General features: G+C 41.9%; 1 protein-coding gene across 1 annotated transcript; it reads right to left on the bottom strand.

The window, feature by feature from the left end:
* Positions 1 to 522: 522 nt before the first annotated feature.
* Positions 523 to 10,491, bottom strand: oit3 (oncoprotein induced transcript 3; the record flags this gene model as incomplete). Its single annotated transcript, XM_084375293.1, has 9 exons — positions 523 to 925; positions 1,088 to 1,187; positions 3,072 to 3,484; positions 3,633 to 3,793; positions 5,053 to 5,175; positions 5,294 to 5,416; positions 7,338 to 7,448; positions 7,554 to 7,928; positions 10,434 to 10,491. The coding sequence occupies 9 exons, from the start codon at positions 10,489 to 10,491 to the stop codon at positions 767 to 769; spliced, it is 1,623 nt and encodes a 540-aa protein (XP_084231419.1). The 3' UTR covers positions 523 to 766.
* Positions 10,492 to 12,399: the final 1,908 nt, after the last annotated feature.

Below are 12,399 nucleotides of genomic sequence, written 5' to 3'. Positions count from 1 at the left end.
GTAGTCAGCAGATTGTTACAGACCTGGGATTTGTATTTACGACAGTGGTGTTGCACTCAGAAACTGTGGGGGGCGCCAAATCACACAAAATGCCAGTTTCTACATAATGTTGCTTTAACATGTTGAACCAATTAATGCATCAATAATTGTCATCCAATAATATACATTATTCTGAAATATTCCATTTTGCATGATAAGAATTTTTACTTTCGGTAGTTTAAGTATATTTTGATGCTTAAATTAGCAATTAAATTAAACAAGACTTAGTTTTGGGGCTGATGCTAATATAAAGTGAAAAACTGCGATATCAATATAATATAATTTACATACAATATATGTAAATTTTATATACAATATAAACACTTTTTGCAATAATCCCCTAAATATGGTTGTCAAACACAGATATTTAATGGAGGCGGGATATATTACAGGTTAACAATAAACTTTATTGACCAAACTTGACATCAGTGCACTGAAATAGTAAACTTAACTGGAAATGTAATAATTACTATTAACCCCCAAACAACTTTTTCTACATTATAATCTCTAAAAAAGCTCCATATCTGTGCATATTGGATCACATATACACAAAAACCAATATATCTTTGATAGGCCAACATACCAAATGATGTATCTGTCAGTCTCTGATATAAATGCACTACTTTTACTTGTTACAGAGTATTTCTACACAGTTGTATTGCTGCTTTTACTGAAGTACAGGATCTGAGTACTTCTTCCACCTCTGGCATATGGATTTATTTGAGCATCATGGATCAGGCAGGATGAAGATGGGGCCTCCACTCAGCGTGTACTGCTCCTGAGGCTCGCCGGTCCGAACCTCTCGGCGGACACGCCCTCGACAATGCTGAGCACAGCGGGAGTCTCCTGCACCACATACCAACACCTTGCAGTGGAGGAACACTTGCTGTGAACGGAGGAGACAAGCTCATTTTTAGCAGAGATGGAGTGGTACATCATCACAGAGAAAGCTAATTCTGTAAAGGCAGTCCTTACAGCATAGTGTTACATAGACATAAGCCCACACACACACTTGCCAGCTGGCTCCCAGCATGCCTCTCTTACTCACTCGGTTGTCCTTGCCGGTGAACTTGAAGACAGGGACCTGGTAGTGCTTAGAGAGCTGGTCCTTCGATGAATACTGTGTCACAGTTTCATCAGAGATACACCTGGAAAGGAAGCCAAAGAGGGAACACAGAGTCATGCATGCAAACAATGTCTTAACACAGTGCTCAGTGATCCATTTATAGTTCTAACAAGCCTCTTCATCAAGGTTAGCTGCCCTGAAGCCCTGAAACACTGTTGTATGTTTAATAGGAAATTGTCAGAATAGGTAATAGCCCTGCTCTGATGGTGTCCCCGGGAGGAAATCTCACTCTGGGTTCAGAGGAGAAGTGGTCGGCCAAAAGTGAGCCTTCCCCAGATAATAAGGCTCATCTGTGTTTTCGATTTTTGTGCTCACAATATTTGTTTTCCTTCCACATAAAGCAGAGTCTGACATTTCCTTGAAAGAGTGGAGATTTCCTGTCCTTTAACTTTCAAGCAGCTGATGCCAGAGCTCTGTGGAAACACAGCAGCTGCGTCTGATCCTGTTGACATTTATTATACGGACTGTTCATGTTGTGGGACCAAATGCGGTTCAGGTGTATTAATATTAACAAGACAGCATTCTGCAAATTTAATTGTGTGCATGAGCAAGACACTTTAAAGGGTCAGTTCACCCAAACTACAACAAAAGCCTTTTCTTACTTCTAGTAGTATCTACCCATGCATATACAGTACCGTGCAGTTCTGTTTTTATTTGCCCAGGTTTTTTTCAATATCTGTCACTGAGATTTCTGCCTCTTCCCCAACACAGTGGAGGTGAATGGGATTCCATCTGTGGAGCTCACAGCTTGGATAAATGGCATTTTAAAAATTTATTAGCCACATATGTCTCCAGAAATCATCCTCACAGACTATGTCGGCATCTGAAATCCAGAGAGCTCACTGTCAAAGGTTTTTATTGAAACGTCTTTCTTATAAATAAACAGCGCCTATGAAAACTGATGACAGTCTGTTCTGTGAAGAGCTCAGTAACAGGGACGCTGATTCTGGATAAACACATTGCTGCAGAATGAAACTGTCAGTGCTGTGAGTACCACAAATAAACTTCCAGCCATAACCACTGAACTGAGGTGAAAGAGACAGATATCTTACATAAAATCAAATCTATTTTGCATGGCTACAAACCACTCGAGGTATGTGACAAAGATCTTGACTGATGATTTGTGTTTCAGTGAATCTGGATTCTGAAGTCTTTGGTGCTGAGTGGTCATTGCTATACCACTCTACCATCTTTCTACCGACCCATCTTGGTCCTGGGTTATTCTGTTGATATCATGTAGACTATCTGTAAATAACACTTTTTCTTTTTGGTCAACTACAGTGGGTGCTTAGTATAACCAAACATATTGTAGGTAGGTACTACAACATGCATTTCACCCTCTGTGTGCCCGGCAACTGCAGATGTAAAAGTTATCATAAACTAGGTACAGCATTGGAAGAAGTATTTAGATCTGCAAAAGATGCACTAATGCACTGTAAAAATACTTTGTGACAAGTAAAAGTCTTGCATTTACTTCAGGAAAAGTACAAAAATATTGGGGGGAAAAAGTACTTTAAGTATCTTAAGTTTTTAAAAAAGTATTTGTTAGGCAGCCAATTGTAATGCTTCTGTATGATGTATCATATTGTCTACCTCAACCAAGGAGGTTATGTTTTCATCTATGTGTTAGATGGTTGGTTGGTTAGTTGCATTAGGTGTGTGATCATGCAGCACAAGACGTGACATTAAAAATGTCACTTCCACCAGGGGCGCTGCTAGGGATTTTGGGCCCCATGAAAAGAATCTTTACAGGGCCCCCCAACACAGCGGCGAAATTTTTTGATGCTATTTTAGCATATAATTTCATCATCATTAGGGGCCTCTCTGGGCCCCCCTCAATCATGGGCCCCTAGAATCCGTCTCCTTTACCCCCCCTTTTCGGCGCCCCTGCTTCCACACCACTCACCCATCTTTTATGAGGTAGTACTTGAGTGCCTGGTCAGCCTTGGGCCCCGGCGTGGCGAAGCAGCTCTCCACCAGTGCCGAGAGGCTCTCCACTCTCTCCTTCGGCTCCACCCCGAAGAACAGGGAGTCGTGCAGGCGGAGCTGGGGCGGGGTGCGGTACGGCTCTGAGAACTCTGCGTTCTTGAAGAGCTCCAGAGAGAAGGAGAAGTCTCCCTCACTGTGGCCTGCCAGCACCTGGTCTGAGCTGCGCAGACTTGCTTGGTATTCGTCTGACACCTGATATTCCCTGGGGAACTCACAGGTGACACGGACCACTAACTTGTTGGTGCGGACTATCAGGTCCCCGCTGCTGCCTGGGCTGCTCCTAGGAAGGCCTGTCACCAGGTTGGTGCCCACAATCTTGTCATCTGTCACCTGGGGGTCAACATTCAGTTCACAGTGCTTTAACGGTCACACAAGCCACTCTGTAATATAGTGATTCGATAATGAAACATTTCTCCAAGCCCTAACCGTAGCGACTTAACCTTCAAGCACATTCAGTCTAAAAATCTCAACCTCTGACCTCCACCACTGTACCGCAGGTCTTGAGGCTGAAGCTGAGGTTGATGTGTGTGCCATTGGAGACACCTCGACAAGACGAGTTGGACAGGGAGAGCTCCAATCCTCCTACAAGGTCCTTCGGAACTGACACGATAATTAAGCTGGGATCACACTGGACTGGCACTGCAGGAAAGAGAGACACAGCTGTAAGACCTATTTTTTGGGACACAAATCATGAAACAGTGCATGGATTCAACAACAAAGAGCAGCAGAGAATCGTCCCAAAGTCATGTGATTAGATGAATACATGCCACACAATCTGTTTGTTGGATAAAAGCAGACAATCCAAGACAATGCGGCACTGAAGGAAGATCTGGATTGTATTTTTTGAGATGGAAACAAGATAATGTCTGTTTCTGTTCAATTTGTCATGTTAAACATTTCTGACTTTAGTGACTCGCAGGGGTAGTATCAGTACTAAAATGATTGATTGATGGTTTTAGTCATTTTTCTTTAACTGTTCTCACTTCAAGCAATCATGCCAACTTTCACTGGCTCCACCTCCCTCCATGTGATGGTTTGCTGCTCTTTTCTGTTTCACATGATTGTAATTTGGAAAGAGCAGGATGTTATTATACTGGTTTTGTGATGATGAGGAAACTAATTGGCACATTTTTGATAATGATAACTCCTAAAGCAATTATTAAAGCAAATTTGATAATATTTACTCATTCCAGCTTGTCCAGTCTGAATATCTGCTGTTTTTGTTTTACATGATAGTACACTGAATGTCTTGTACTGTTGATCAGACAAAACAAGACATTAAAAGACACCACCTTGGATTATGGGTAAATTAGTCATTTTTTAAATATTTTCTGAAAATGTTAGACTAATTCATTAATTCATCATTGAGAAAATAATCAGCATAAATACCATGATAATGAAAATTATCAGTGGTTGTGACAGCAAATTTAAGTATCTTTGGTTTTAACCTCTAATTTGAGGATGTCACCTTGGACTGGGCATTTTACACTTTGTCCTGTCATATTATATGAAAAGCAGTTATAAGGTAGTCAGAACAATAATCTCCATCAAGCCGTACTAAATATAACCATTAGTCAGATTCCTTTACTTTAAAAAGACACTGAGGTAAATAGTCTGACAGGGTTAGGGTAAGGTTATCCACTGATAATGGATAACATGATGTTTGATCGATGGTTGATTAAGGATCCTCCCTGACAAATAAATAACCCTGCACTGAAATGTTGAAAATATCAGTTATGGCTTAAAGAAATGCACTTTGGTCAAATCTCCACTATCCAGAGCATCATCTTTTATTGATGCAAGCATGCATCTCTGTGTCAGCTTGCCTTGCTGTCTGATTAATTCATTTCGAAATCTTTCAAAATCCTTTTCACGCACTAACACACACTGGTACACACCCTCACATGTGTGGTTATCCTCTCCCAGCTCCAGCCCTCTGGGACAGTTGCACTGATAGGAGTCCAGCAGCGACAAGCAGTCGTGACTGCAGCCTCCATTGTGAACATGGCAGCCTGCCATCTCTGCATGGGACCACACGGTGAAAAGGACAAGATGAAGCCCACCCTGTGGTACCGTGGCTTCATTAAATCTGCACAACATTGACTGGATTGTCATATAAATATCAGAACACGGGTGTACTTGTGCAGTTGTGTCCATCCTTGTCCAGCACACGGCCCCGCCCACACTCACAGCGACTGGAGCCTTTGGTGTTCACACACACCTCTGCACAGCCGCCATTGTTCTTCTCACATTCATTAACATCTGAAGATAGGACACACACCACACCTGGGTCAGATATTATCATCAGATCAGTTTAGTTTTAATCGACTCCGTACCGTGAGAAGGGTGGAGTTTATAACCCCAGGGCAGTTCTCTCAGAGCTCCAGAGAGGATGATGATAAATCCACTTTAAAGGACTTTAAAACTGCATTTTTAATACTGAGAGGACTGGTAAAGAAATAATGAGAGCTATAATAAAAAGAGGGGCGAAAGTGAGAGTGTGAGGAGAGAGAGTGAGCAAGGATGAAGAAGTCATTTAAGAGACAGGGAACGCCAGACTTGGTTGATGGCTGAATAATGAGATAATGGCACTTCTCAGGCTGTCTAAGTTCCCGAGGTTCCCACAGCGTGCCTTGTCACCCATCATTAGGTGTACCCTCAGTGTACCACACGCACACCCACACACTCAAACTTTCACCTTGAGGAGAGTCGGCAAATACAAAAGCCTTCAATCTCTCTGTCACTAGCTGCTTCCTTGATCAGGCTTTGCGCTGATCCTTCCTATTTTGTGATCTATCTTATCATTGGGAGTATGTGAACACATCCTGTTTACAGTTCAGGAAAAGGTCACAGAAACTAGATAGGATGGCTGGAAAAGCAGTCATAGGGCTGCGGTAGATCTCCAGTACACTAGAGCTGTGTTTGCATTTTGTGGGGATTGTGAAGTATCATATTTGATTAAATATATATATATATATCTTCATATGTTATGTGCTACAATGTTATGATTAAGTGTGTGTAAAAAATGGTTAGCAAGCCAGCAGAGAAGTTGAACAGCTAGCAACAATTCAACAAATATTTGAAACAGTTAGCTGAAAGTAATGAATAAATGTTGAAATAAACATGAGTGATTAAAAATAAAAATAACTAATGTAACACATAAATGGTTCAAATGGCGAGCTAAAAGTAACAGGTTAACTTTTGACAGTTAGCATAAAGTAGTAGTTAGCCAAAAGTGATGCATACGTGTAAATTGCTTAAGAAAGAGAGTTAGCTTAAAGTAGGCTCAACGGTCTAAGGAGATTGCTGAAAGTCTCAGCAGTTTAAATTACACAAAAGTAATGAATAAACAGTTAAAATAGTAAAGTAAAAGTAAAGGGTAAGTGGTTGGGAGAGGCATAAATGTTGCCAAGTTTAAATGTCAAGACAATGGACCATATTCACGAGGCGGCCATTTTCTTCTGACATCACGCTCACCAACTGTTTTCATTTCACCTCTTCTTGATTGAGCAGGAGCTGAATAGATGATGGGTAGTGAAAATGTGGAGGGGCCAAATTTCAAAGTAAAACAACATATTCGATAACCCATTCAGCACTTTCCTACATTTATAGGACTTTTGAACCTCATTTGAGCTTCCCACTCAAAGCGAGATGTGTAAGCAAAATGGCCGCCGTGTGACTATGGTCTATGGATGGAGCGAATGGAGTTTGAGATGCAGTTGAAACCTCCAGAAAAGGTCTGCTGAACGCCAGATGATAAACTGCATTTCATCGTTGGTCTGGTACTTGTTCTACAACAATAAAGTTACATTTAATGAAATCTAAGTGGATCTTCAGTCAAAATCCTTTTTTATCAAACTATTGTTTGGGTTAAACACTTAGGCTTACCCTCCTCATTATGACTTAATGCAGACAAAAACTTACATAACACAAAATTAATTTTGAAATGGAAATCTCAAGATGAATCACTTGATCCTATTATCATATTCTGGAGATCCCATTAAGTCAACCAAACATGGATACTTGAGCAGCCTAAAGACAGCTTACTCAGAATTAAGAATGTCAAAACAATGAGTGAACATACTGCAAATCCAGGCTGTCTGACTCTCATATTCTCTTGTTATTCACTGTCTGTTGCTCAACCTATCTGTCCCCTCTCTTCCTCCCTCTCTGCCTGTCTCACCCAGGCATGTTTGGCCGTCTGGTCCCAGGACAGTTCCCGCTGCACAGCGACAGTCAGACTCAGGACAGCTGGGACCTGTGCAGTCCACCTCATCACAGATATCATAGAAATCTGCAACACACACACACACACAAACATATGAACACAACAATAGAGGAGAGACAGAGAAAGAAGTGATAGGACAAGCAGATGGACTTCATAGACAAGCTCACTCACGGCCACAGTAAACGTGGAAGCAGACTGAAGGTCTTGGCAGGCGGTAGACAAAGTATCCTCCGCCACAGGCCTTCACATCCACGCTGGCGTTCCACTGACAGCAGTTGTCATTGAAGCTGGCACAGACAGGCAGGGTGACGATGCCTTCGTGGGGCTGAGGGTGGCTGCCGTTGAGCCAGATGGGAGCGTGGGTGCCACAGTGATTCTCAGAGATGCAGAAGGTGGGCATGGCATCTCCAGCCATGCCAGTGAAGCGGTACCATTCTCCAGACACGTGGCTGTCACACAGGGGCACGCCAGATGTCTGCTTGACGTGGAAGTCTGTGTTCCTCCAGGGTTCATTCAGGCTGATGTAGGCAGAGCAGGGGTCCAGGGCTGAGGCAAAGATGAACAAGAAGATGAGCCAGAGAAGGAGTCGAAGCTAAACAACGTATAAAGGCTCCACATTGCTACGTTTATCTCAAAACCAGTCATTACTTTTCAGTTTACAACCGTACGCCACATTCAAAACATATGATAGAGTTACCAAACATGATGCCTTGATAAAAGTTAAAGGATAAGTTCACCCAGAAATGAAAATTCAGCCATTATCTACACAATGCCAATAAAAAATCTAGTGTTTTATAGTCCACAAAACAATTCTGGAGCTTCAAAGTGGCAAAACAGGGATGCAAAATGAAGTAGCTGTGGACTTGGGACGTGGACTGGCTATTTTACTTGTAATACTGTAAGCATATGCTGCTGCTCGCACTTTTTCTATACGAGTATCACGCTGTGGTATTGCTATTTTTACTGATCAGATCTCCCCATAATACTCCTTCATTATGAAAAAGTCAGTTCACCCAATTATGAAAAGAAACTTCATCTGCTCACTTTATCTTTCATCATGCCGGGTTTTGAAATCTCTTCCTCCACATCGGTATAACAAAGGTTTCTGGTGCGCTCAGAGATTAAAAGTAAGATTGAAAGAGTAAATTAAAATCACCACAACGACCCCAATTTGAGACTGATCGGGGATCGTTGTTGCATGTCTCCTGAGCTCATTGGGGCAATTTTCTTAGTAGAAAGTCATTTCAATAACAGCAGTCGTTTCAAAAACCACGTCTGTTCAGTTCATAGACAAGCACTATATCTCTCACCCCCTCCAGGTACTGTCACATCTACACTGGCCACTTGAGCAAACTTGTTACCATGAAGCAAACCTTTTGACAAGATAAACTGCAACACAGAGTCAATTCTAATTTAACTAAAATCCGACAAGCCATCCACCAGGAGCCCTTTTATCCAACAAGTTCTGTCAACGGTGACTTCTTTTCACTACAGCCAGCTCTGCAGAATCAAGAGAACAACTGAATGAGCGGAGTAAACAAAGTGCAGCAAAACAATCGATAGTCTCTCCCTCTCTTCATGCCCTCTCAACGGTGTAATTAAGAGGTAAATGTAAAACAAAAGGAAAAGAAGGAGACGTGAGGGATGACGGGATTGGTCAAAGCTGGCACCGGTGTTAATCACTGACAATCAGCAGGGATGAAGACACAGCAGGAGGCTGATCAACCCGACAGTAAAGCATCTTCAGTGACAGGCCAGAGCCAGGACACATGACAGCATGACAACGACCACAATAACACTTTACTGGGGCAGTAACCATCGATATAACCACACTGTAGGCTTTCCATTTAGTTGGATTGCTCTACATAAAATATCCACTTTTATGTTTTCCCGGATCATGAACGAAAAGTGCTTTCTGTGTGACACACAAGGTCATATCTGCTTTCACAAGTAAACACGTGAACATGTACTCCAAAGAAAAATGAAACTGGCTGCACTTTGGCCTCCTGGAAGCTATGAAATAATATTTGTGTGGACTTTGTGTGGATATCTTAATCATAAATGATGTCACCACACGCATAATTTCCCCCCTCCAGCCTCTACTCTATGTTCTCACTACCTGCTGATCCAATAACAGCAGAAGGATCAGTCCGGAGCCTGGATCCACTGACAGCTTAAACGACCGGTTTTGGAGAGTCATGACTGACCAGCTGTGTTCCAGCACAGAAGGGGCAAAGGACATCGCTGACTCATGCGGGTGTATGGTAATGGGAGCGTTAAATCTTACAGATGGGGCTTGAATAACTTAATATGGCTATTAAGGGAATGTGGAGCCGCGCCTGACCAGTCAGACTCCAGCCACTTCATCTGGACAGATGAAGATGAAAGCCACAGTAAACGGTGTCCAACCTCATTGTTCTTTCATAATATGTAGTTTATGATAAAAGATAAAGCTGGCGATAGTCCATATTTGCTTAAGGTGTAGAGATTGTCTGGGGGAGAAACTATTAAAAACACATCCATGAGCCGCACTGATTCACTGGATGACAAGTTCCTTCTTTCGAATAGAAACACAATTGTTAATTTAACTAATCACATTATTGTGAAGCAATCACACATACACCAACCTGCTACTGAAAAAACACAAAATAGCCACAAATGTGTTTTAATCCACCGCTGAAAATAGTCCCAAAGAAATGTACTATTTACCCAGGTTTGAGGAACATGTGCTGAAAGTTACAGTGCCCAGCTGTTTTGGGAAAATACTATGCCTTTAAAAAATATTAATAAAGAAAGAAAGGATATTTGTGACCCGTTTTTAAGATTTACATCTTCAGTAGAAACAGACTTGGGGCCAAGTACAACAAATAGATCAGGGAAGTCAGAGATGATTAAAATATGGATTCAGATGTAGTTGGTTTTGGTCTGAATACTCTTTAATTTATAGTAAAATGGAGTTATTAAGACACATCAGACACAAACTCTTTGCTGGTCTTAATATAAAAGATACCTCCTCATTTTGGGGGAAAACATAAAAAATGTTACACTCACCCACACCTGCAACCGCAAGAAGCTCCTGCAGCAGACTGACAATCACCAAAAACATCATGATGTGTTTTCTCCGTGTTGGATAAGTGATAGTCCAAGCTCAGGCCAGAGTTTAAATGAGTGTGTGGCTCTTCTGGTTCACCCGTAGGGTAAGCCTGCCTTTAATAGTCGCGTCTTATCTGTCATATTGTCATGTCCTCACCTTGACCCCTTGACCCTCAGCTCCCCAAGTCCAGTGACAGGACCATCCTCCCATTGTTTCAGACTGGACAGTCTTCACACTCTCCATCCTCTCACACACAACCGTAAAGGAGACCTGTTGTGCTCTTTTGTTTTTTTCATTTCCTTCAGTGTTTTATATTGGTTTTTTGCACATAAAAGGTCCTGAAGGTTTTAAAGTAGTCCTGCCTTTAATTCTGTGACTTCTTGACATCACACTGCGTCACCATGTCACACATTTGCATAAATTCTGGCTGTATTCACAGTAGAAGTGACGACAGAGCCGACCGGAGACATGGTGAGCAGTGCTGGCTCAGGCGTGTGTGAGCTGCCCAATCAGAGCAGACTGGGTGTTCAGGAGGGGGGCGAGACAGGAGCTAAAACAGAGTGTTACAGACTGAGGAGGAATATAGAGCTGCAGCACTGGATAGTATGAGAAGACTGTTTTTTGAGAATTGAAGCAAATAAACCTGTTCTAGTAGTAACCCAAAGTAAAATTATACACCTGAAATTTATCATAATATGCATCCTTTAAACTTCCCCAAACATCTTCTTTTTTTGTTGCCATCACTCTGTAAAAAAGTGTGATTTTGGCTTTCGATAATGTTACATGCATTAGATATTTTCTCCTTCCTCCTCCCTGATTTAACGGGCGTGTAAAAACGAGCAATGATCTAATCTGCAGCAGTATTAAACCCATCTGATTAATCTGTCATGCTGAAGCAGCTTTAACTTGGAGGCGACGGCGGGGTTTTGCTCACTCAGGATTTACGGCAGCCCCTCGCTGAGGGGCCGTGCCAGGAGAGTGAGTGTGTTCTCATCTAGCTCATTACCTGACTACTAGTACAAGCCAGAAAATGTCTAAAGCTCGGCTCTTTCCATTTCAAAACCACTCTAACTAACCTGACGCTTGCAGTTTTTGTTTCTTATATGTAATTAAATGAGTGGAGACATTAATCCAGGAGGCTGTTAGGAGAAATGAGGTGGAACATGCCGCTCTACTTTTGTGATTGCTCTTGGAAATAAGAACCTGTTAAGCCTCCTGGAGGAATTTCTCTCTGGCACCAGCAGATTCAACCAATAGGAAAGTCGTACAGTGTGTATAGTCTCTTATCTTTTGGGAGAAGTTTGATTTTTATTGACAGTGGCCATGTAGTTTTGTAATTGTGTTTGCTTTTATTGCTGTGAAATGCGCTGCAACACCAGGTTAAAAGATTCTGGTTGGTTTAAAGGGTAATTTCACACATTAAAGTGTGTTTACAGGTCTTGGGGAATACTGCTGCAAAAGTGAAAAAAATAGTAGTATAAAGCCTTTTGTGGCTCAAGAGAAAGCTGCATTGAATCTGATAATTGCCTCCAATGATGTCACCCGGTGACTAAATTGTATTGTGGGTAATGCAGGTCCAGCACTGGACTCCTTTAACACTGTTGGACTGTTTATGGACACTAACAAACAAATCAGAATCGATACAGCAGAACCAGAGATATCACCTTTTTTCATTCGATGCATTCTTCTTCCTTTTCCAAACCGAGGCCTACTTTACCCACAATGCAACTGAGCCACTGAGTGACATCACTGGAGATAATTGATCTGAGGATGTAAACATGCGTTCAGCGTGCTCACTTTGAGCACAATAGCTGATGTTTAGCATTTAGCTCAGACAATGCTTAGCCTCACAGAACTGCTAGCATAGCACAGTCAGCATACTCGTGTGCGTGCGTTAATTTAGCCTACTAAATTATTTCAATC

The sequence above is a fragment of the Pagrus pagrus genome, assembly GCF_965226575.1.
Source record: "Pagrus pagrus genome assembly, chromosome: 15".
In the NCBI taxonomy this organism is placed as follows: Eukaryota; Metazoa; Chordata; class Actinopteri; order Spariformes; family Sparidae; genus Pagrus; species Pagrus pagrus.
Note: the sequence above shows the minus strand (reverse complement) of the source record. Positions and strands in the feature narration are given on the sequence as shown.